General features: G+C 34.2%; 1 protein-coding gene across 1 annotated transcript in view; it reads left to right on the top strand.

Moving 5' to 3' along the window:
• The window catches only part of LOC144440766 (kinesin-like protein KIF14), a 152,694-nt gene that overhangs the window by 10,789 nt on the left and 117,936 nt on the right, over positions 1 to 23,969 (top strand). The window contains 3 exon segments of the mRNA XM_078130145.1: positions 2,738 to 2,790; positions 11,282 to 11,420; positions 17,305 to 17,421. Coding sequence (XP_077986271.1) covers positions 2,738 to 2,790; positions 11,282 to 11,420; positions 17,305 to 17,421 — 309 coding nt within the window.

Genomic DNA, 23,969 nt, shown 5'->3' with positions numbered 1-23,969 from the left:
TTAGGACAGTGTTCTATGACATACATCTGCATATTCATTGTTGTCATGATACGATCCAATAAGGCCGCCTAGCAGCCATTTTGTTTGTGAATTTTCATGTCCAAAACCATAACTCAGACATGCTTGAACAGATCTCATTCAAAGTTGGTATTATTACAGTGTTCTATGACATACATGTGCATATCCATTTTCGTCGTGATACGATCCAATATGGCTGCCTGGCAGCCATTTTGTTTGTGAATTTTCCATGTCCAAAGCCATAACTCAGACTCCATTTTCATCGTGATATGATCCCCCATACCCAACCAATCCTTTATTGTTGGAGGCATATTCCATGTCCAACAAGCACACACAACATATCTAAGTCTGTTTGTTTTAGGTTCACAAATGTTGTTGCGTGATCAGAGTAGTGATATTTCCTTAAAACCCAATTATAGCGGAGACTATGTCATTCTCAATGACTTGTTTTGCTGAAAAATCTTTCAATCAAAACTACTGAGCAGATCAGGATGAAATTTGATGGGCATGCCTATTAATTATATGGAGAATGTGTATTTACAACATGATCACACCACCAACAATATGGAAATTAGGTATAAAAACTACATGATGAATTGGGCTGAAACTTGGGAATGTTTTTGGAGGTGTTATTCTGTATCTGAAGTTGTTGTTAAAAACATTTTTACAAAACTGGCTCTGGCAACAGCCAAATGATGGTGTGCATTTACATGGTAAAAGTAACAGATTAATAGACAAGCAAATACATGTAAACATTAAAAAAATGTATGCAAATATAACTGGAAACAAAACCATGCCCATTGCAACAGCCAAATGGTGGTGAATATTGCAAAGATAACAGGAATTGATAGAACATTCAAAATATATACATATATGCATACATTGTATATACCTAGCAACAAGACCACACCCATTGCAACAGCCATATGATGGCATATATGGTACAGGTGGATAGGCAAAATAAAGAAAAAAACTGTACAGTTGCGCCACTATGCAACTGGTGCTATTTTTTTCTTCACTGCTTATTCGGTCTTGCATTTTTTATCATATTTTGATAATAATTGTTGTCCTTGTTCTTGGAGTCATAAAGGTCAGTTCCTAAAATTCATTCCATTCAAAGTCATCAAAATCTATATTTCACCATCAAAATCCATGTCAACAAATGGGTTTGGTAACTTGATACAACTACGGTGCAAATGCACACTATTAGTACACACACAAAGAAGAACACATTTTGAGATGTCTGACAGACTGTAAACATCCGGTTTGGACGTATCTTGGGACCAAACAACGCGGTAGTTTACATGATTAAACGTAACATTGTGACTTTGCACATACAAATGTAAACAATGAACTCCTAATTAGGATTAAAGATTATTGTTAAAGTAAATAAGTGACACCATGACACCAAGGGAAAAGCCATGCTGCTTATCTGTTCTTTTAGTAATCTGAGACATCACCAAGGTAATAGCAGAGCTCATTAGGTGAATGGATAAACAACCAAAAGGTGAATGCAAAGATGCCTAGCAACAAGACTTTAACAACAGCCTCTAACAAACAGCCAAATGATTGCATGTGATAATGGTAAAGGTAACTGCAGAGCTGGATAGGCAACCAGATAAACACAAACAAAAAAACTGTACAGTTGTGCTACGATGCCATTGGCGCTATATTGATATTAATATATGTTAATTACTGGTTGTGGGCCTGTCAATTGCTGTCAATATTAATATATGTTAATTACTGGTTGTGGGCCTGTCAATTGCTGTCAATATTGATATATGTTAATTACTGGTTTTGGGCCTGTCAATTGCTGTCAATATTGATATATGTTAATTACTGGTTGTGGGCCTGTCAATTGCTGTCAATATTAATATATGTCAATTACTGGTTGTGCGCCTGTCAATTGCTGTCAATATTAATATATGTTAATTACTGGTTGTGGGCCTGTCAATTCCTGTCAATATTGATATATGTTAATTACTGGTTGTGGGCCTGTCAATTGCTGTCAATATTAATATATGTTAATTACTGGTTGTGGGCCTGTCAAATGCTGTCAATATTAATATATGTTAATTACTGGTTGTGGGCCTGTCAATTGCTGTCAATATTAATATATGTTAATTACTGGTTGTGGGCCTGTCAATTCCTGTGAATATTAATATATGTCAATTACTGGTTGTGGGCCTGTCAATTCCTGTCAATATTAATATATGTCAATTACTGTCAATATTAATATATGTTAATTACTGGTTGTGGGCCTGTCAATTGCTGTCAATATTAATATATGTTAATTACTGGTTGTGGGCCTGTCAATTCCTGTCAATATTAATATATGTCAATTACTGGTTGTGGGCCTGTCAATTCCTGTCAATATTAATATATGTCAATTACTGGTTGTGGGCCTGTCAATTCCTGTCAATATTAATATATGTTAATTACTGGTTGTGGGCCTGTCAATTCCTGTCAATATCAATATACTAGTATGTTAATATGGAAGAAGAGAAGGAACTAGTTATCAAAATTGCAAGTCTAAGAAGTGTCGATTAATTACTTTTAACATTATGAGAATGAGACGAAAATGAGACATTGTTTCTCCTTGTTGTCTTGTTCTGTAAGAAGTGCTTAATCTCACTATTTTGAAAATTGTTTGAAAACTTTATACAAAGAACATAATTTGGAAAAACTAGCTTAGCAATGTATTGTACTTCCATTGCAGCTTAGAGTACGTGAACATCCTATTTTGGGTCCGTATGTAGAAGGCTTGTCAACGTAAGTATTTAAAATACTACATGTATATCTGTATGTAGAAGACTTGCCAACATAAGTATTTAAAATGCTATGGGTCTGTATGTAGAAGGCTTGTCAATGTATGTATTTAAAATGCTATTAAGAACCAAAATTAATTTGGCTGGCATTGTTACCATTTATAATTTGACCTTGGAGGTAACAATCATTCCTGTCTACCTTCTATTTCTTTTCATCATCATAATTGATTCTTACATTTATTCTTTTGAACTGTTGCAAGCTAATGGTCCTGAAATGATAAAATCGTCAGTTAACTTTAGTTTCTGATGGGAGGAATCGTATATTAGGCTTTTATCTGTCTATCTATGTGTCTTTACATCTATCTCTGACATGTACAATGTAATATCCACTTTCAATCAAACCTGGCACAAAGGTGACACCATATGGTCATATGCACATCAATTTGTTTGTGGCGTATGCAGTTGACTGGATGACAGCCATATTTGTAGTTACGTGCAGTGTAAAACTCAATATTTAGTGCATCAATCAAAAAGTGTTATGCATGTACATTTAGAGACTCAGTTTAAAGGTGATTCAAAATGCTCCATACCACAACCTTGAAAAACGTTCTTTATACAAAATGTCTCTTAAGGTGGCGGTAAAGGCTAGGGCGTCAGTTGAATATGTATATAAAAACTTCATAAAAACCTCAAAGCAGTCACTAGAAACAATTTTTCACACGCAAAAATAAGTCCATTCATAATTACAGGCACTACACACGGATAAAATATTCCAACATTGGAGAGTTTTCTGTGTAGCTATGGGCTTTGATACGCCATCTACGAGGGAAATGAGAATTCATCCATGCCTAATTCTATATGTAAAGTCCTTCGAAACTTCAAATACTAATAATAATTTGATGGCATTTCAAAACACCACTTTAAAACAATTTGCAAATGAAACTGTCATTGGATATGAAAACAACGAATATACTACCGTGTTATCATCTTTTAGTACAAAATGTCACGTTGCACAATTAGTAGCCCAAAGGTTACACGTTTACACATTAAATGATTCATATTTAGGTTGATCGTAACACAAATTTGAAAACGCAAACATTATTTGATGGATGGCAAAATATTTCATCATGTGGGACACATTACTCAGTTTTTTGACAGTATTAGGTAAATTGACTGCAAACTAACTTCATAATTGCGAGTCAAAAGTGCGAGAGTCAGTCTAAGTACGGTACTTCTGGTGACCTCACTGTACTTACATGTACAAGTATGGGATTTCATGTGTTCCAGATTTTTCAATGATTTTTATCCACACCCCTTGAAAGTATGAATGGCGTAAAGCTTTTTGATGATGAATTTAAACTTGTCCTACTTACAAAATCCATCTGTATTTACCAAAAACAATCACAAACAGTCACATGACATGTGCTTCCACATGTACCCCTCCCCCGATCGGGCCGGCCTTCGGGTACAGCGAGTTGCTCTGAAGTTGTGCGTACTACTACGTGGTAGCAATATACCAATCGAGTCAAGTTTTTGTCTAGTGGTAAATTTGTTTGTCAATGACGTCTGTCGATATCAATATTATTTAAACTATTGTCTGATAGCAATAGCAAACATTGAATAACATTCGTGAAAAATTAAAGACATATTTATCATGTTATTCTAAGTGAAATGAATGCCAACAACAGCAATTTACAGATATGTGTATGTGGACAGGGGCACGTACATGTACGTCATGTCAGCAAAGACACGACTACCAAAAACTAACTAATTTGATAGAAGACATGTTTATTTGTACAAAACTATTGAATGAAAATCATGATTTTACTATGTGTATATGAGTTTGATGTAACACTTACTGGGTGTTAGAGTTTCTCTTTCACTTCAAGTTCTAGAGCTTGTTGGTGTTGTATGTTCTTGTAGCATGTTTCTCTCTGATGAAGGTATCAGAGTCCTCGATGACTTTTCCTTACTTTTCTTAGATGCTAGCTCAGACAGAGCCTTCATGCTTGCTCTTACCTTCTTTATCTTACCTACTGAACAAAACATTTTGATATAGAGCGGTAAATCTTGGTAAAATAATGATTTCTTTGAGCATTTAGCTTAAGCATAGCATGTGGTATACGTCACTAAAGAACACGATAGTGAAAGGACAATGCGCAGTGTAGTGTCTATTGTTTACGACCCCTTAACCTAGCTACATAGTATCACATTCTGGTAGAGGTTTGACACGTGTCATACTTAAATGGTTTTCTACACCATACAATCAAGGACGTGCCATATTGATAATCTAAACATTTACTAGAGGGCCTTACAAGAATGACAGAATGACAAATATGCCAGCCGATCCAGGCAAAAGAGGTGCTGTAAAAATGCTAAAAATACACAAAAAATGCCATTTTTCACCCTTTGTATCCCTTTTTACCTTCTATTAAAATTGGGATGTCTGTCTGTCTGTCATATGTCCGCCTCTGTGTGTCTGTCTGACTGTCTGTCTGTCTGTCTGTGTCATCATTTTCTTAAAGACTGGCTCAATTATGCTGAAATTTGGTACACACAATGTTTGGGGTAATGGCTAGACCTGAATAGTTTTTGAGCGAGATCTGTTCATGTTAATTAGAGAAATTTGCATATCAATGAAATCAACTAAAGCAATATCTTAAGACTGTATACTTCAATTTCAATATAATTTAGTATATTCATTAAACATAACAAAGTCCATTTGTCCTATACAATTTGTTGATGTACCTTACAGTGTGAAGGAATAATTTGCATAATTAATTATTTTTGGTAATTAGGCTATATCTTAAGAAACCATACTTCAATTTCAATATAATTCAGTACATACGTTAACTATAACAAATTGCATATGTTCTATAAAGTTAGTTAATGTACCTTACAGTGTTAATGAATAATTTGCATAATTAATGATTTTCGGTAATTAGGCTCTGCATACTTCAATTTCAATACAATTCCATCCATACGTTGACCATATCATAATATAATTAGTGCCCGCCGGACGAAGTCCGGGACGGGGACTTATGGATTGGGTTCCGTCTGTCCGTGCGTGCGTGCGTGCGTCCGTCCGTCTGTCCGTCAGCAGCCATATCTTGGAGATGTCTGGCCTGTTTTTTTTCAAGCTTGGTACAGGGGCAACAGACAATGGCATACATATGCACGTCAATTTGTTTCTTGATACGATCCAATATGGCCGCCTAGCAGCCATTTTGTTTGCAAATTTTCCCTGTCTAAAGCCATAACTCAGACATGCTTGAACAGATCTCTTTCAAAGTTGGTATTAGGACAGTGTTCTATGACATACATGTGCATATCCATTTTCATCGTGATACAATCCAATATGGCCGCCTAGCAGCCATTTTGTTTGCAAATTTTCCCTGTCTAAAGCCATAACTCAGACATGCTTGAACAGATCTCATTCAAAGTTGGTATTAGGACAGTGTTCTATGACATACATGTGCATATCCATTTGTTGTCATGATACAATCCAATATGACCGCCTAGCAGCCATTTTGTTTGTGAATTTTCCATGTGCAAAGCCATAACTCAGACATGCTTGAACAGATCTTATTCAAAGTTAGTATTGGGACAGTGTTCTATGACATACATGTGCATATCCATTTTCGTCGTGATACGATCCCCCATACCCGACCCATCCTTTATTTTTGTAGGCATGTTCCATTTCCAACAAGCAGACACAACATATCTAAGTCTGTTTGATTTAAGTTCACAAGTGTTGTTGCGTGATCAGAGTAGTGATAATTCCTTAAAACCCAATCATAGCGGGGACTATGTCATTCTCAATGACTTGTTTACTACATATATTAAACATAACAAAGTCCATACTGTATACCGTAAATACCGTAAAGTTTGTTGATATACCTTATAGTGTTGAAGTTGTCACTAGTTTCAAATACCTTGGGTCAATTCTCGATGGCAAGCTCTCCTTTGCCGAAAACACAGACTATATTGCGAAAAAAGCTCAACAGAGACTATATCTCCTTAGGAAATTAAAGTCATTCGATGTCAGTCAGAACGTGCTGCAATTAGTATATAGGTCTATTATTGAAAGTGTTTTGACTTTCAATATAATCCTCTGGTATGGTAATCTCACGGTTAAAAACAAGAGTAAACTTTGTCGTATTGTAAACACAGCAGAGAAGATCATTGGCTGTCGTCAAACAACACTGGCATGTCATTATCATACGGCAGTTAATAGGAAAGCCCAGAAAATAGTCAATGATTATATGCATCCCTTACATAATTCTTTCACTAAGCTCCCATCTGGTCGCCGTTACAGAATGCCTCTTGTAAGGAAAAACCTTTTTAAAAAATCGTTCGTTCCAACAGCTGTGTCTATTTTAAACTCACTGTAAAGTCATTTTAAACTCACTGTATGTATATGTATATGTATATATTGTACTTGTGTAAATTGTTTGTAAATTGTGTTTTGAGCCGAAAGACAAATTTCCGCATTCATATACGGATAATAAAGTTATTGAATTGAATTGAATTGAATTGAATTAACAACTATTTTTAGTAATTAGGATGTATCTTAAGAATGCATACTTGAATTTCAACATCATTTAGTACATAATGTTAACCATAACAAAGCAGGTACGTCCTATAAAATTTGTTGATATAGCTTACAGTTTAAGAGCAAAATTTGCATCATTAACGATTTTAGGTAACTAGGCTGTATCTTAAAAATTCAAGCTTCAAATTTCATATATCAACCATAATAATACGCACCTGTCCTATGAACTTTGTTGATACAACTTTTACCTTTAATGAGTAATTTGCATAATTAGTGATTCCCTTACGGGAGGCGTTCAGTTTAAATCTGGTTACTGATACATTCAAGGTGGGATAGGGAGCCCATATGGACCACGACTGGACTTCAGGTACTTGGGATCAATCAACCAGCCTCCATCACATCAACTGGTTAGAATTTCAAGAAGCTGTTCTAGCTCTTCACCGGTTCGAATACCTGGTGTCACACTACAATGTACTAGTCAATACCGTCAACACAACAGTGGTGGCTTACATCAACAAAATGTGTGAAACTAATACTACAGTTATAAATGTAACTAGATCTCTGAATGTATGAAACTAATACTACGGTTATAAATGTAACTAGATCTGTGAATGTGTGAAATTAATACTACAGTTATAAATGTAACTAGATCTCTGAATGTATGAAACTAATACTACAGTTATAAATGTAACTAGATCTCTGAATGTGTAAAACTAATACTACAGTTATAAATGTAACTAGATCTCTGAATATATGAAACTAATACTACAGTTATAAATGTAACTAGATCTGTGAATGTGTGAAACTAATACTACAGTTATAAATGTAACTAGATCTCTGAATGTATGAAACTAATACTACAGTTATAAATGTAACTAGATCTCTAAATGTATGAAACTAATACTACAGTTATAAATGTAACTAGATCTCTGAATGTATGAAACTAATACTACAGTTATAAATGTAACTAGATATCTGAATGTGTGAAACTAATACTACAGTTATAAATGTAACTAGATCTGTGAATGTGTGAAACTAATGCTACAGTTATAAATGTAACTAGATCTGTGAATGTGTGAAACTAATACTACAGTTATAAATGTAACTAGATCTCTGAATGTGTGAAACTAATACTACAGTTATAAATGTAACTAGATCTCTGAATGTGTGAAAGTAATACTACAGTTATAAATGTAACTAGATCTCTGAATATATGAAACTAATACTACAGTTATAAATGTAACTAGCTCTGTGAATGTGTGAAACTAATACTACAGTTATAAATGTAACGAGATCTCTGAATGTGTGAAACTAATACTACAGTTATAAATGTAACTAGCTCTGTGAATGTGTGAAACTAATACTACAGTTATAAATGTAACTAGATATCTGAATGTGTGAAACTAATACTACAGTTATAAATGTAACTAGATCTCTGAATATATGAAACTAATACTACAGTTATAAATGTAACTAGATCTGTGAATGTGTGAAACTAATACTACAGTTATAAATGTAACTAGATCTCTGAATGTGTGAAACTAATACTACAGTTATAAATGTAACTAGATCTGTGAATGTGTGAAAGTAATACTACAGTTATAAATGTAACTAGATCTCTGAATATATGAAACTAATACTACAGTTATAAATGTAACCAGGTCTCTGAATGTGTGAAACTAATACTACAGTTATAAATGTAACTAGATATCTGAATGTGTGAAACTAATACTACAGTTATAAATGTAACTAGATCTGTGAATGTGTGAAACTAATGCTACAGTTATAAATGTAACTAGATCTGTGAATGTGTGAAACTAATACTACAGTTATAAATGTAACTAGATCTCTGAATGTGTGAAACTAATACTACAGTTATAAATGTAACTAGATCTCTGAATGTGTGAAAGTAATACTACAGTTATAAATGTAACTAGATCTCTGAATGTGTGAAACTAATACTACAGTTATAAATGTAACTAGATATCTGAATGTGTGAAACTAATACTACAGTTATAAATGTAACTAGATCTGTGAATGTGTTTTAAAATATAATTCTTGGTTGTTGGTATTGCTTGTAAATTTACAAAAAATAAGATGTTGATTACATGAGATTCTGTGCAAAAATCTAGCTTTTTTTTTCTCCGAAAAATATGTCAGTAGCTCAGTGTAATATACGCGAGGTTGACGGCCATATTGATTATTGCAAGTGATTATATAGTGATTTGTATTGGCCGTTTTTCATGGAATTATGCCTTGAAATGACCAAAATCAAACAAAAACAATAAACATATGATGTAAATGGGCAAAAAATTCTAATTTTAAAACATAGTGGCCATGATTCTGTAATTCGTACAGATGTCAATTCACCAAAAATGGAGTTAGCACACATGGAACAGATCATGTAAAAGTCACTAAAACACTCTATTCATGTTCAAATTTTACATAACAACATACCCACCTTCATAACCAGATTTAAACTGAATGCCTCCCGTAAGGGAATCACTAATTATGCAAATAACTCATGAAAATAAAAAAAACTATGGTAACAGGCTTTATTTTTGGACAAGCGTGCTTTCTTAAGTTAATGTATGTGCCAAATTATATGGAATTTGAAGAGTGCATGATACTGCTTAATTACTGAATATCGTTCATTATTCAAAATACTCATTAAAAGGTAAAAGTTGTAGCAAAAAACTTCATAGGACAGGTGCATATTATTATGGTTGATATATGTATCATATTATACGAAATTTGAAGCTTGCATTTTTAAAATACAACCTAGTTACCTATAATCATTAATTATGCAAATTTTTTCATTAAAATTGTATGCTATAGCACCAAATTTTATAGGACGTACCTGCTTTGTTGTGGTTAACATTATGTACTAATTTGTATAGAAATTGAAGTATGCAGTCTTAAGATATAGCCTAATTACTGAAAATCATTAATTATGCAAATTATTCATTAACACTGAAAGGTACACCAACAAGCTTTACAGGACATATGTGATTGTTATGGTTAACGTGTGTACTGAATTATATTGGAATTGAAGTATGTATTCTTAAGATATAGCCTAATTACCAAAAATCATTAATTATGCAAATTATTCATTAACACTGTAAGGTACATCAACTAACTTTATAGGACATGTGTTTTCTTATGGTTAACGTATGTACTAAATTATGTTGAATATGAAGTATGTATTCTTAAGATATAGCGTAATTACCAAAAATAATTAATTATGCAAATTATTCGTTAACGCTCTAAGGTACATCATTAAATTTATAGGACAAATGTATGTTGTGATAACGAATATACTAAATTATATTGAATTTGAAGTATGCAGTCTTAAGATATTGCTTAATTATTTGATTTCATTAATATGCAAATTTCTCTAATTAAACATTAACCAATCTGGCTGAAAACCTAATCAGGTCTAGCTATTACCCTAAAGATTATACAAATGTATATTCCAAATTTCATTAAAATTGAGCCAGCCGAATTTTAGAAAATGATGACACAGACACACAGACAGACAGACAGACACAGACAGACACACAGACAGACATTTGTATTTTAATACCTCCCCTCCCGTACCCTTACAGGAGGTAAAAGCGACAGTCGATAACCTAAAATGCTGTAACGACTGATAAAATCCTCTATTTCTTGAGCGAAAAAAAAACCATGTCAGGCTCTCCAATGGTCACTGCAGTGCACTAATGGCAGCTCTGATTTGAAGGGAAATCTCATTAACATATTAAAATTCGTACACCATTTAATTGACTGTGAATGTGTGAAATTAATAGTACAGTTATAAATGTAACTCACTGACTTATTTCTCACTCTCTATTGAAACTGAATTATATTACAAATATGAATGTTGAGATGAATAGTGTAATTGTTGTCCAAACTAAATTGTGTAATAATCTGTTTGCAGATTTATTGCCAAGTCATATGATGACATCACTGGCTGGTTGACACTGGGTAACAAGCAAAGAGCCACGGCAGCAACTGGTATGAATGACAAGTCAAGCAGATCTCATTCAGTTTTTACCATTGTACTTACACAGAAAAAGGTAAGAAAAATCAAGATCATAGGGACTTTATACTACAGATTCTTGCATCAATCTTAGCCCTGCCTTTTTTCCCATTACTGTAAATGTGGTATGCGTTCAGACACTTGAATTTGAATTCCTAAGTAAACATTACTCAAGTCAAGGCCTTCCCTAACAAGTTCAATATCTTTTGATAATTTGAATTAAGTGAAGTTGGTAAGGATTGGAGAAGCAAATATCCTAGCTGATGCATACAATATATATGGGTTAGGGATAGGATTCATGTCAAAACTGTAAGTTTTTGGTTTTAGACACATTGTTGGAATGCAATATCTATGGGTTAAGGATAGGATTCATGTCAAAACTGTCATTTCAATTCCCAAGTTGATATCTACTGTCATTTTAATTTCCAAGTTGATATCAACTGTCATTTCAATTCCCAAGTTGATATCTACTGTCATTTCAATTCCCAAGTTGATATTGATTGTAATTTCAATTCCCAAGTTGATATTGACTGTCATTTCAATTCCCAAGTTGATATCAACTGTCATTTCAATTCCCAAGTTGATATTGATTGTAATTTCAATTCCCAAGTTGATATTGACTGTCATTTCAATTCCCAAGTTGATATCAACTGTCATTTCAATTCCCAAGTTGATATTGATTGTAATTTCAATTCCCAAGTTGATATCAACTGTCCTTTCAATTCCCAAGTTGTATCAACTGTCATTTCAATTCCCAAGTTGATACCAACTGTCATTTCAATTCCCAAGGTGATATCAACTGTCATTTCAATTCCCAAGGTGATATCAACTGTCATTTCAATTCCCAAGTTGATATCAACTGTCATTTCAATTCCCAAGTTGATATCAACTGTCATTTCAATTCCCAAGTTGATATCTACTGTCATTTCAATTCCCAAGTTGATATTGACTGTCATTTCAATTCCCAAGTTGATATTGACTGTCATTTCAATTCCCAAGGTGATATCTACTGTCATTTCAATTCCCAAGTTGATATCAACTGTCATTTCAATTCCCAAGTTGATATCAACTGTCATTTCAATTCCCAAGTTGATATCTACTGTCATTTCAATTCCCAAGTTGATATTGACTGTCATTTCAATTCCCAAGTTGATATTGACTGTCATTTCAATTCCCAAGGTGATATCTACTGTCATTTCAATTCCCAAGTTGATATCAACTGTCATTTCAATTCCCAAGTTGATATTGACTGTCATTTCAATTCCCAAGTTGATATTGATTGTAATTTCAATTCCCAAGTTGATATCTACTGTCATTTCAATTCCCAAGTTGATATTGACTCATTTCAGGATGAGATGCAGGTTCGTTGGTGAATTTTGGCCTCTTTTTTTTTTGCTCATTATGAAGCTTCATGGTATTTTCCATCATTTGGTTAAAAGATTTTTTGAAAATCGTTTATTTTTTCCACTAATAAATTTGAAATGAAAAAAAATGACATGAACTCTAATGCTATGTGTGTTTTATATAGTTTCATTCCTTAATGTTTATGTACAAAGATTTGCATACGGAAAGAAGATTGACAGGAACGTTGATTACAGAAGAGTGTCTTTACATATGCAAATGAGACATAGCTAGTAGGCCTCTGTGCAGTCACTGACGTGACATGATGTCCATCTCAGCTGTATTCTTGTACAAAACCAATCAAACTCGGTAAATTTGGTTATAACCAATAAAAAGTAAAAAATACCTCCTTGAATGTAAATCGCCAATTTCAATCCGGACTTATGCACGTTGATTTTGACCAGTGCATCGGCTAAAACGTTACTGTACTGTACAGCGGCCTACAGCCTTGTACCCGGCGCGACAGCGATGAATTAGATGACGGTTTTCAAGTACCATGCATGTAAAAAAACATACAAATCTCGAATATCTAACAGTATTGCAGGCTAATTGTTTTAGCCGATCGAAAAAATTGATGTTTACATAAATAAAATGATTTAATAAACACGTTGGAGCATTGAAAATGAACCATGCTATCTTCGAGACTTGAGAGTTCACGTCAGATGCGTGACATTGCATTGGCAATTTCCGGGTATTACATTTCTGTAAGTTTCACACAACGTGGCCGTAGACTAGCTTTGAACTTTCGCGTTGGTGGATTTTGACAACGTCCTCTTCACATACTATATTATATTATTAGGGTTAAGGTCATATAAATTGTGGCACCCACACTCTAACGGTCGGCTTATCACGGCTCAATCTCTTCATGAACTTTCGAGACACCGAGTCACATGTACTGTAGTGTAGTCGTAGCATTGTTTATTTGCGTGTAAACGTAAATGGCAAGCCCATCAAGAATTTGGCATCGAGCAATCCTCAAGGCTATTAAAGTTATAAAACGGAGATTTTGAAGGTACAAGTAGTTTAAATAAATGAGGTAATGTCTACTACGACTCCGAGTATCATAAAATGTCATTCACAGACTGTTCTAGAGTGGAAGAAAAACTGTTGACGTGAGTTTCGTCAAGTACCATTATTTAAATCGTAGTTTTGTAACACTCCCTACAATTTGTATAATATTCCCGATGTCGTACGGTGTCGTGATGTGGAAATTTAATTTCAGGAATCAGAATGTAGCCCATATTCAAGTCAGACCACTACAGGGAATTATTTTAGTCTGAACCCATATGGAGAAAGATATGCATACCAATTAAAAGATTATCTAAAGTCTCCACCCCATTGATGACTAATTAATGAGGCGACACCTTTATTGCGGGGAAACAAATACGTGAACTATCTGTTGACTGTGTATCTTCTCTCACCACGTTCCATGGCCCTCCCAAAATATCACATTTTCTCCGTGTCTGCAGCAAAGGAGCTTTACACAACCAGATGGTAATGTAAACAAAGGGATTGCAAGTCACAGGGAACAGCTGTTGAAGTGTCTGTCGAATTTGAGAGATTTTGTAGAGCGGAAAGGATCTAATTATGCAAATTTGCCATTTTCTCAGTTCTTTATTTAGTACATGTTACGAACTTCAAAACTATTTAGCTTGGCGTCGGATCATCCCAAGTGTCTCAAATTTGTAGACACTTCTTGGAGACACTATTCCGAAAAAATGTTCCTCCGGATAGTGAAAATTTTGAGGGAACGGAGAGATATCTCGTCGACAAGTGTGAAATATCCTAATTTATGCAAAAATTACAAAAATACAACTTTAGATGATTATTACAAGACATTGAGAAAAAAACTAAGCAAACCCAGGGAACCTTTTTTAGTTTATGTTCTCAAGTTTCATTTGCAGTTGAAAAAATGACTCTATTTGACTGTTAAATATTTTTGGGTTTGGCTGTTTTTGGGTAAAAATCAGTAATATGCTTGAAAATGTAAAAATTTACCACAGAAACCATAACTTGAAATATAGACTCAACATAATACATGAAACACATAGTGTATTTATCTTGTCTTTATTGTGAAATATTATGAAGGACAAGTGAGCCAACGAACCTGCATCTCATCCTTCAATTCCCAAGTTGATATCAACTGTCATTTCAATTCCCAAGTTGATATCAACTGTCATTTCAATTCCCAAGTTGATATTGACTGTCATTTCAATTCCCAAGTTGATATCAACTGTCATTTCAATTCCCAAGTTGATATCAACTGTCATTTCAATTCACAAGTTGATATCAACTGTCATTTCAATTCCCAAGTTGATATCAACTGTCATTTCAATTCCCAAGTTGATATCAACTGTCATTTCAATTCCCAAGTTGATATCAACTGTCATTTCAATTCCCAAGTTGATATCAACTGTCATTTCAATTCCCAAGTTGATATCAACGGTCATTTCAATTCCCAAGTTGATATCAACTGTCATTTCAATTCCCAAGTTGATATCAACTGTCATTTCAATTCCCAAGGTGATATCGACTGTCATTTCAATTCCCAAGTTGATATCGACTGTCATTTCGATTCCCAAGTTGATATCGACTATCATTTCGATTCCCAAGGTGATATCAACTGTCATTTCAATTCCCAAGTTGATATTGACTGTCATTTCAATTCCCAAGTTGATATCAACTGTCATTTCAATTCCCAAGTTGATATCAACTGTCATTTCAATTCCCAAGTTGATATCAACTGTCATTTCAATTCCCAAGTTGATATCAACTGTCATTTCAATTCCCAAGTTGATATCAACTGTCATTTCAATTCCCAAGGTGATATCGACTGTCATTTCAATTCCCAAGGTGATATCAACTGTCATTTCAATTCCCAAGTTGATATCAACTGTCATTTCAATTCCCAAGTTGATATCAACTGTCATTTCAATTCCCAAGTTGATATTGACTGTCATTTCAATTCCCAAGTTGATATTGACTGTCATTTCAATTCCCAAGTTGATATCAACTGTCATTTCAATTCCCAAGTTGATATTGACTGTCATTTCAATTCCCAAGGTGATATCAACTGTCATTTCAATTCCCAAGTTGATATTGACTGTAATTTCAATTCCCAAGTTGATATCAACTGTCATTTCAATTCCCAAGTTGATATTGATTGTCCTTTCAATTCCCAAGTTGATATTGACTGTCATTTCAATTCCCAAGTTGATATCAACTGTCATTTCAATTCCCAAGGTGATATTGACTGTCATTTCAATTCCCAAGTTGATATCAACTGTCATTTCAATTCCCAAGGTGATATTGATTGTCATTTCAATTCCCAAGGTGATATCAACTGTCACTTCAATTCCCAAGTTGATATTGACTGTCATTTCAATTCCCAAGGTGATATCAACTGTCATTTCAATTCCCAAGTTGATATCAACTGTCATTTCAATTCCCAAGTTGATATCAACTGTCATTTCAATTCCCAAGTTGATATCAACTGTCATTTCAATTCCCAAGGTGATATCAACTGTCATTTCAATTCCCAAGGTGATATCAACTGTCATTTCAATTCCCAAGGTGATATCAACTGTCATTTCAATTCCCAAGTTGATATCAACTGTCATTTCAATTCCCAAGTTGATATCAACTGTCATTTCAATTCCCAAGTTGATATCAACTGTCATTTCAATTCCCAAGGTGATATCAACTGTCATTTCAATTCCCAAGGTGATATCAACTGTCATTTCAATTCCCAAGGTGATATGAACTGTCATTTCAATTCCCAAGTTGATATTGACTGTCATTTCAATTCCCAAGGTGATATTGCTGATTGTAAGTTATAGATGTGAGCCAATTCCCAAGTTGATATTGCTGATTATAAGTTATAGACGTGAGCCAATTCCCAAGTTGATATTGCTGATTATAAGTTACAGATGTGAGCCAATTCCCAAGTTGATATTGCTGATTATAAGTTATAGATGTGAGCCAATTCCCAAGTTGATATTGCTGATTGTAAGTTATAGATGTGAGCCAATTCCCAAGTTGATATTGCTGATTATAAGTTACAGATGTGAGCCAATTCCCAAGTTGATATTGCTGATTGTAAGTTATAGATGTGAGCCAATTCCCAAGTTGATATTGCTGATTATAAGTTATAGATGTGAGCCAATTCCCAAGTTGATATTGCTGATTGTAAGTTAGATGTGAGCCAATTCCCAAGTTGATATTGCTGATTGTAAGTTATAGATGTGAGCCAATTCCCAAGTTGATATTGCTGATTGTAAGTTACAGATGTGAGCCAATTCCTAAGTTGATATTGCTGATTGTAAGTTACAGATGTGAGCCAATTCCCAAGTTGATAATGCTGATTGCAAGTTACAGATGTGAGCCAATTCCCAAGTTGATAATGCTGATTGCAAGTTACAGATGTGAGCCAATTCCCAAGTTGATAATGCTGATTGCAAGTTACAGATGTGAGCCAATTCCAAAAATCTAAATTACAAATGTGACTGTTTATCCTTCAGACTGAAATGATAGAGGACGATCCTCATGAACACAGTACAACAAGTCGAATCAATCTTATTGATTTAGCTGGTAGCGAAAGATGTATGCAAGCTGGCACATCTGGAGATAGACTTAGGGTAAGTGACAGCTGAATGCATAGATTTATAAGTTGACGAGAAGTCAGCGTGTGTATACTTATGTGTGTATGTCAATGTGTGTGTTTGAGGAAGGTACAAATAGTCCAGATTTGATAAAAAGTGGAATTAAACTGATCTCGATCATGTAAACTTGATCTGATCCACACTATGTTAATCTCATCCACATCATGGTTAATAATCTGCTCCACATTAAGTTAATCTGATCCACTTCCTGTTACTCTGATCCTCTTCACTTTTATCTGATCCACATCATGTTAATCTGATCCACAGGTTTGATAATCTGATCCACTTCATGTTACTCTGATCCTCTTCACTTTAATCTGAACCACATCATGTTAATCTGATCCCCATCATGTTAATCTGATCGAGATCATTTAATAATCTGATCCCCATCATGCTTAATAATCTGATCCACATCATGTTAATCTGATCCACTTCATGTTAATCTGATCGAGATCATTTAATAATCTGATCCACTTCATCTTAATCTCATCCACTTCATCTTAATCTGCATCAAAGCCACTATGTAACCAAACTATAAAAATGGAAAATGGGTTGAATTCTAATACATTAGCATACCTGTCCCCCCCCCCCCAAACACACACACACACACACACACACACACACACACACACACACACACACACCAGCTTCAATTCTATACCATGATGGACTTGAATTTGCCACAAGTCACTATGGGTTGTTACCATGACAACATTCTTTCAAACATGGAGGATTCCCACTGGGAAAAAAATAGTTGGTGTGGATGAGGAAGGAAAAAAAATATATTGACATGGTGCAAAAGGAAATACTTAGAAAGATTTTATGTGTTGAAATAAATGTTCATTTTTTATTTTGATAGCTTATGAAAGTGCTGAAAAACTTATGATTATTTTAACAACTACTTTTTACAGGTGAACAAAAAATTGTATGCTATGCTATAGTATGAATATTAATTAGGCCATGAAAATTAATATCATCTAGGACTCCTGTTTATTGTGGAGAAAACTTGTCAGTACCCACAGCAACTTTCAAAGTGACATTTTTTGACTATAAACAAAAGAAAGACCAATCAATCACAACAGTGCATTTGTAAGCCACAAAAAAATACCCCACTATTTGGAATGGGCAAGCACATTTTGATTTGGGCAAGTACTTTTTGTTTCCTACTTGCCCAGTGGACAAGTGAAATGTTTTCATTATTTCGACCCCTGCAGTCCATCTTTGTGGGCTGTCTTGGAATGAGAATAAGACGGGTTGTCACAATGGAACATGGGTACTAAAAGTACAGTCTTCAACTTTGTTAAAACCTTCAGAGCATGTGCAGACAACCACATTGCTTTGTTTACATTACTACTTGGAAGTCTACAGAGTTGGAAACTGACATACATCGCAACGTGGAATTGCAGATATTGCACAGCAGCAATGTATACGACAGTCTAGCGAAGTTACTGTAACAAATGAGGCAACCGAAGAACCTACGGTACAATTTATGAACCCATATTTGAATGATATGCGTCGGACAAGGAAACAAATCAGAGTCATAATATTGGCCCAGGTACGTATTTATTTATTTATTTATTGTATCCCTTTTGTATCATGGGCTCACTAAGATTGTTAGGAGCAGTATTAAGAAAAAATTAAAAATACATACACTACTAAAAAGAAGAGTAAAAAAAAAAATATACAGGAACAAACAACAAGATAAACCAAAGTGAGGTAAGCGAAAATAAAAATAAAAATGTATGCTTTAAATGATAGTTGTCAGAAAATCTAACGTCTAAACTATTCTATACTATTTGTTTACTTATAAACTCATTGTAGTGTTTCGTATTATCTCCTATAAATAAATAGAGTAGTTCTTTCCCTTGTTTAAAATCTTGATATAAGTTCAACTCCTTATTGTTGAGTAATAGTCCTTCTGTTACTTTCATTAAGATCTGTCCATGTGTAGAATGGCTTTCACATGTAAAAAGGAAGTGTTCAAGTGTCTTATCAGCTTTTCCATAACAAGGACATGTACAATCATCATTATAATTTTCCCATTTTCTCTTTTCATATGCAAGAACGAGAGAATATGATCTTACCTTAAATTTCAATTGTGACACTTTAAAATTAGTGAAAGATTTAAGATACTCTTCTGGTTCTAAAGTTGTTTTAAATTTTAATATGGTAATGGGTAAGACTAGATTTTTATGTCATGGTTTCTTTCCATTTGAGCTCATCATTTTTAAATATGATATGTTTGATTTTATTATCTGAAAGAGTTTGAATTTGGTCTTTATCAATATTAAGGTCTATTAAGACATTATTTACAGTTTTTGGCCAAGTCCAGGATAGTCTTGTCATATTTCTTTCAGATTCTTCACTAATGGAATTGAGATGGTTAAAGACACATTTAGTCCATCGTGATCCATCTAAATTATAAAGTCTTTTAAAGTACTCCCTTAAGATGCCAAAGACTTTCCATGCAAATTACCCCCTAAGCCAAGGACTTTTTAGGTTGCACACAGTTGTACACAATGTTTTGATAGTGATCATTTTACACCAAAACAGGTGGGATATGGTCTCATCTACAAGTATATCAATAATTTTGAAATATTTAATTTTAATTTACATGAATGTATGGTCAGTAACTTGACCAAGGAATTGGGGAAAATTGGTATAAAACACTCGTTTTTGGTCAAAAAAAGCATGTGAAATTTAATTTGTTTGATAAATACAAGGGTTACAATTGGAAATTATCTGTAAAAATTAATAGACAGATAGTATGGGTGTTGAGTAAAATATTTATCATAAACCTAGTGTGTTCCTTGATTCAATTAAAACTTGTTACTTCTTGTTCAATAATTTCATTGTATAATTTACCCACAACTGAACTCAGTGAAATACCTCTGTAATAATTAAGATTTCTTGTGTCGCCTCCTTTATGTAGTGGAATAATTACATTTTCCCCCAATCTGTTGGCATAATTTCTAGATCTGTAAATAAATTAAAATCTGGATCAGGGGCCTTATTGTTCTGTAGGTTTGAAATTAGGTTTTTTATAGTGTCACTTGTTATTGCTATTGACTCAGAACTATTGATTGATTACCCTGTAAATATCATTTAGAGTCAAGTTGGTATTCTGGTTCCGTTCACCTAAATGTTGCCAATAATCAGTTAATACATCCTTAACTTTGTCCTTTTCTGGCACTAAGTTTGATTCTTGATTGAGAACTACTGTTGTGTATGATCTTTCTTTTGTACCTCTTAATAACAGCCAATATTTCTTACTGGATTTTCCACCTGATGGTGAAACATTAATGCACTGTTGAACTTTACATTTAATTTGTTTCTGTTTAATAATATTTTGTGTACCCTTCTTATCATCCAAATACTTCTGCCATAAAGTTTGGCCATATTCACTATTCATATTCACTATTCATATTCACTATACGTATGTAATGTTATGAGCATGTGAGGCTAGTTCGTATACAACATGTTACGATTACTATGATCATCTCCACTAACAGTGCAGTGGAGAAGATCGTAGCATTTGTAACACGTCGTATACAAACTGATTAGAGCCTAGGATTGAATGGCAAACTGAGCTATGAACACACGAACATTAAAGTACATGTGCAATCAATTTGAACTCACAAGTTCCAATTATTTGAAAATCAACTCCAAGAAAATTAAAACTCTGATAACTTGCATGAAATCGTCACTTTGTGTTTTCATGTCGCGATATTTTCTTGATTTCCTTTTGTCTTTGATTTCTCACCTGGGCCCCATGTAGCGTTGATCGTGGTCATCCCTCGTCTGTGTCCTGCTTCCATGGTGTACAGGACTCAAACATTTCAGGGGTAATTTTTGGCTATATAATGGATTGTTTTGGTTTATTTCTTTTTGTTACAGCTCAATAATGACATGTATTTATACTAGCTCAGTGTGTAAAGGTCAGTGGAAGGAAACAGGTTACGCATGATACGGCGATTTTCCGATTGGATTATTTACATTCGTTTTTCAATGTAAAATTCAAATTTCAACATCGCCAAAGCAAAATCTGTCTCTCCTAAAATCATTTACAATGTAAATAAAGGTGCTGTTCGTAGAAATTTCCACTCAATTTTGACTATGAATGTGCTGTTTTACACAAGGAGATGGCTGAGTGAACTTAATGCAGTATATGTAAGGATCTGATTATCGCAACGTTAGTTCAAAGTTCCGACTGCATATTTGCTTTTGTGGGTAAGCATGTTGGCAAAAAGACCAACTTGTGGGTATTTTTTTAAAATTGATTTTGAGCTTAAATTGGGTGATAATTTTTTGTTGTTCTGTCAAATAATGATATATAATTACACAAACTGATTTTTCAGAAGGTATTGGGGCGACGACTTCAGATATTTTTAACCCTTTCATTGCCAGTGTGGGACTTACTATTGTGTTGTCATCGGATTAGTGAGTCATTAATTATTTTCGTTCAATTTAAATACAACTGAAAATAACATTTTCTGCCAAATTTTCACCAATTTTGGCAATTTAATCAGTATACAGAGGTTTTGTAGGAACATATATATTGTCTGTCGATCCTAAATTCAGGGGAGACAGAAAAACTCTAACAACTGATTTTAGATTGAGCAAAAATTGGTAGAATCCTCCTTCATTCCTTTCTCGAATGAGCACCACTGCGATCCGCCATTTTGAATATGGGGCAAAAGTAATTCGCGCAAAGGATTGTTGGGGCAAAAGTAATTCCACACATACACAAAATTAATTCAGCACATACATAAAAGTAATTCGGGACATACAAAATATTAATTCGGGACATAAATAAAAATAATTTGGCACATACATAAAAATAATTCGGCACATACATAAAATTAATTCTAGCCTACATGAAATTAATTCCAGGAATACATAAAATTAATTCAAGACTACATAAAATTAAGACCGGTACATAAAATTAATCGAAAACACATTTAATTAATTCAAGGAATACATAAAATCAATTGTAGACAACATGAAATGAATTACAGTACATAAAAGCCATAACTCAGACATGCTTTAACAGATATCATTCAGAGTTGGTATTAGGACAGTGTTCTATGACATACATCTGCATATTCATTGTTGTCATGATACGATCCAATATGGCTGCCTGGCAGCCATTTTGTTTGTGAATTTTCACGTCCAAAGCCATAACTCAGACATGCTTGAACAGATCTCATTCAAAGTTAGTATTAGCACAGTGTTCTATGACATACATGTGCATATCCATTTTCGTCGTGATACGATCCAATATGGCTGCCTGGCAGCCATTTTGTTTGTGAATTTTCCATGTCCAAAGCCATAACTAAGACATACTTGAACAGATCACATTCAAAGTTGGTATTAGGACAGTGTTCTATGACATACATGTGCATATCCATTTTCATCGTGATATAATCCCCCATACCCGACCAATCCTTTATTGTTGTAGGCATGTTCCATGTCCAACAAGCAGACACAACATATCTAAGTCTGTTTGATTTAGGTTCACAAGTGTTGTTGCGTGATCAGAGTAGTGATAATTCCTTAAAAGCCAATCATAGCGGGGACTATGTCATTCTCAATGACTTGTGTATTTGATTGATTGATTTGTTTGTTTGTCACACGGTTCCTGAGTCCCCTGTGGTATTCGTCGCTTTTGGGCATGTACCTTGTCTTGCGGCATTTGAAATGGGAGTCCTTTCGTGACTGGGTGTAGGGTCATCAGCAACAGTTTGATCGGATGATTTTTGTTTAATTGAAATATATTTCAAAATAGATTGTTTCGACTCAACCTCCTGGGACCTGAACTCGGCTAATGACGGTCAGTCATTTTTAGCACAACTGAACTTGTTCAGTAGTGCTATAGGGATCGCCCGGCGTCTGTCTGTCTGTCTGTGTGTGTGGATGTGTGTGTGTGTGTGTGTGTGTAAACAACTTAAAGTCAAAAACCGCTGAACCGATTGCCACGATATTTGGTGGGTCCATTACTTTGGGTGTCTAGTTGGGAAATTGTTCAAATCAAAATGATCGCATCACAGGTGTGTGATTTGGGTCAAAAAATGTGATTTTTGGTCAAAAAACTTAAACTCAGAAACTACTGGGCAGATTGGTGCGAAATTTGGTGGGAACATTCTTAAGGGGGTGTAAAGTAAGATTTGTTCATGACGGGATGATTCCATCAGTGATATGCAAATTAGGGCTAAAAATGTGTCTTTTTGGTTAAAAATCTTTAATTCTAAAACTACTGAGCAGATTGGGCTGAAATTTAATGGGAATGTATCTAGGGATGTATGGACGAAGAAATATTAAGCATACCATGATTCCATGAGTGATATGCAAATTAGGTGTAAAAATGTTCATTTTTGGTCAAAAACTTATATCTCAAAAAGTACTTGGTCAATTAGTCTGAAACTTGCCAAGATGTTTCTGAAACTGTTATTCTGCAGATTTTCTTAAAAACATTTTGACAAAATTGGCCCTAGCAACCATGACCACACCCTTTAGCAACAACC

This window comes from Glandiceps talaboti, chromosome 10, assembly GCF_964340395.1.
Source record: "Glandiceps talaboti chromosome 10, keGlaTala1.1, whole genome shotgun sequence".
NCBI classification, from domain to species: domain Eukaryota; kingdom Metazoa; phylum Hemichordata; class Enteropneusta; family Spengelidae; genus Glandiceps; species Glandiceps talaboti.
This window is presented reverse-complemented; position numbering and strand designations above follow the sequence as displayed.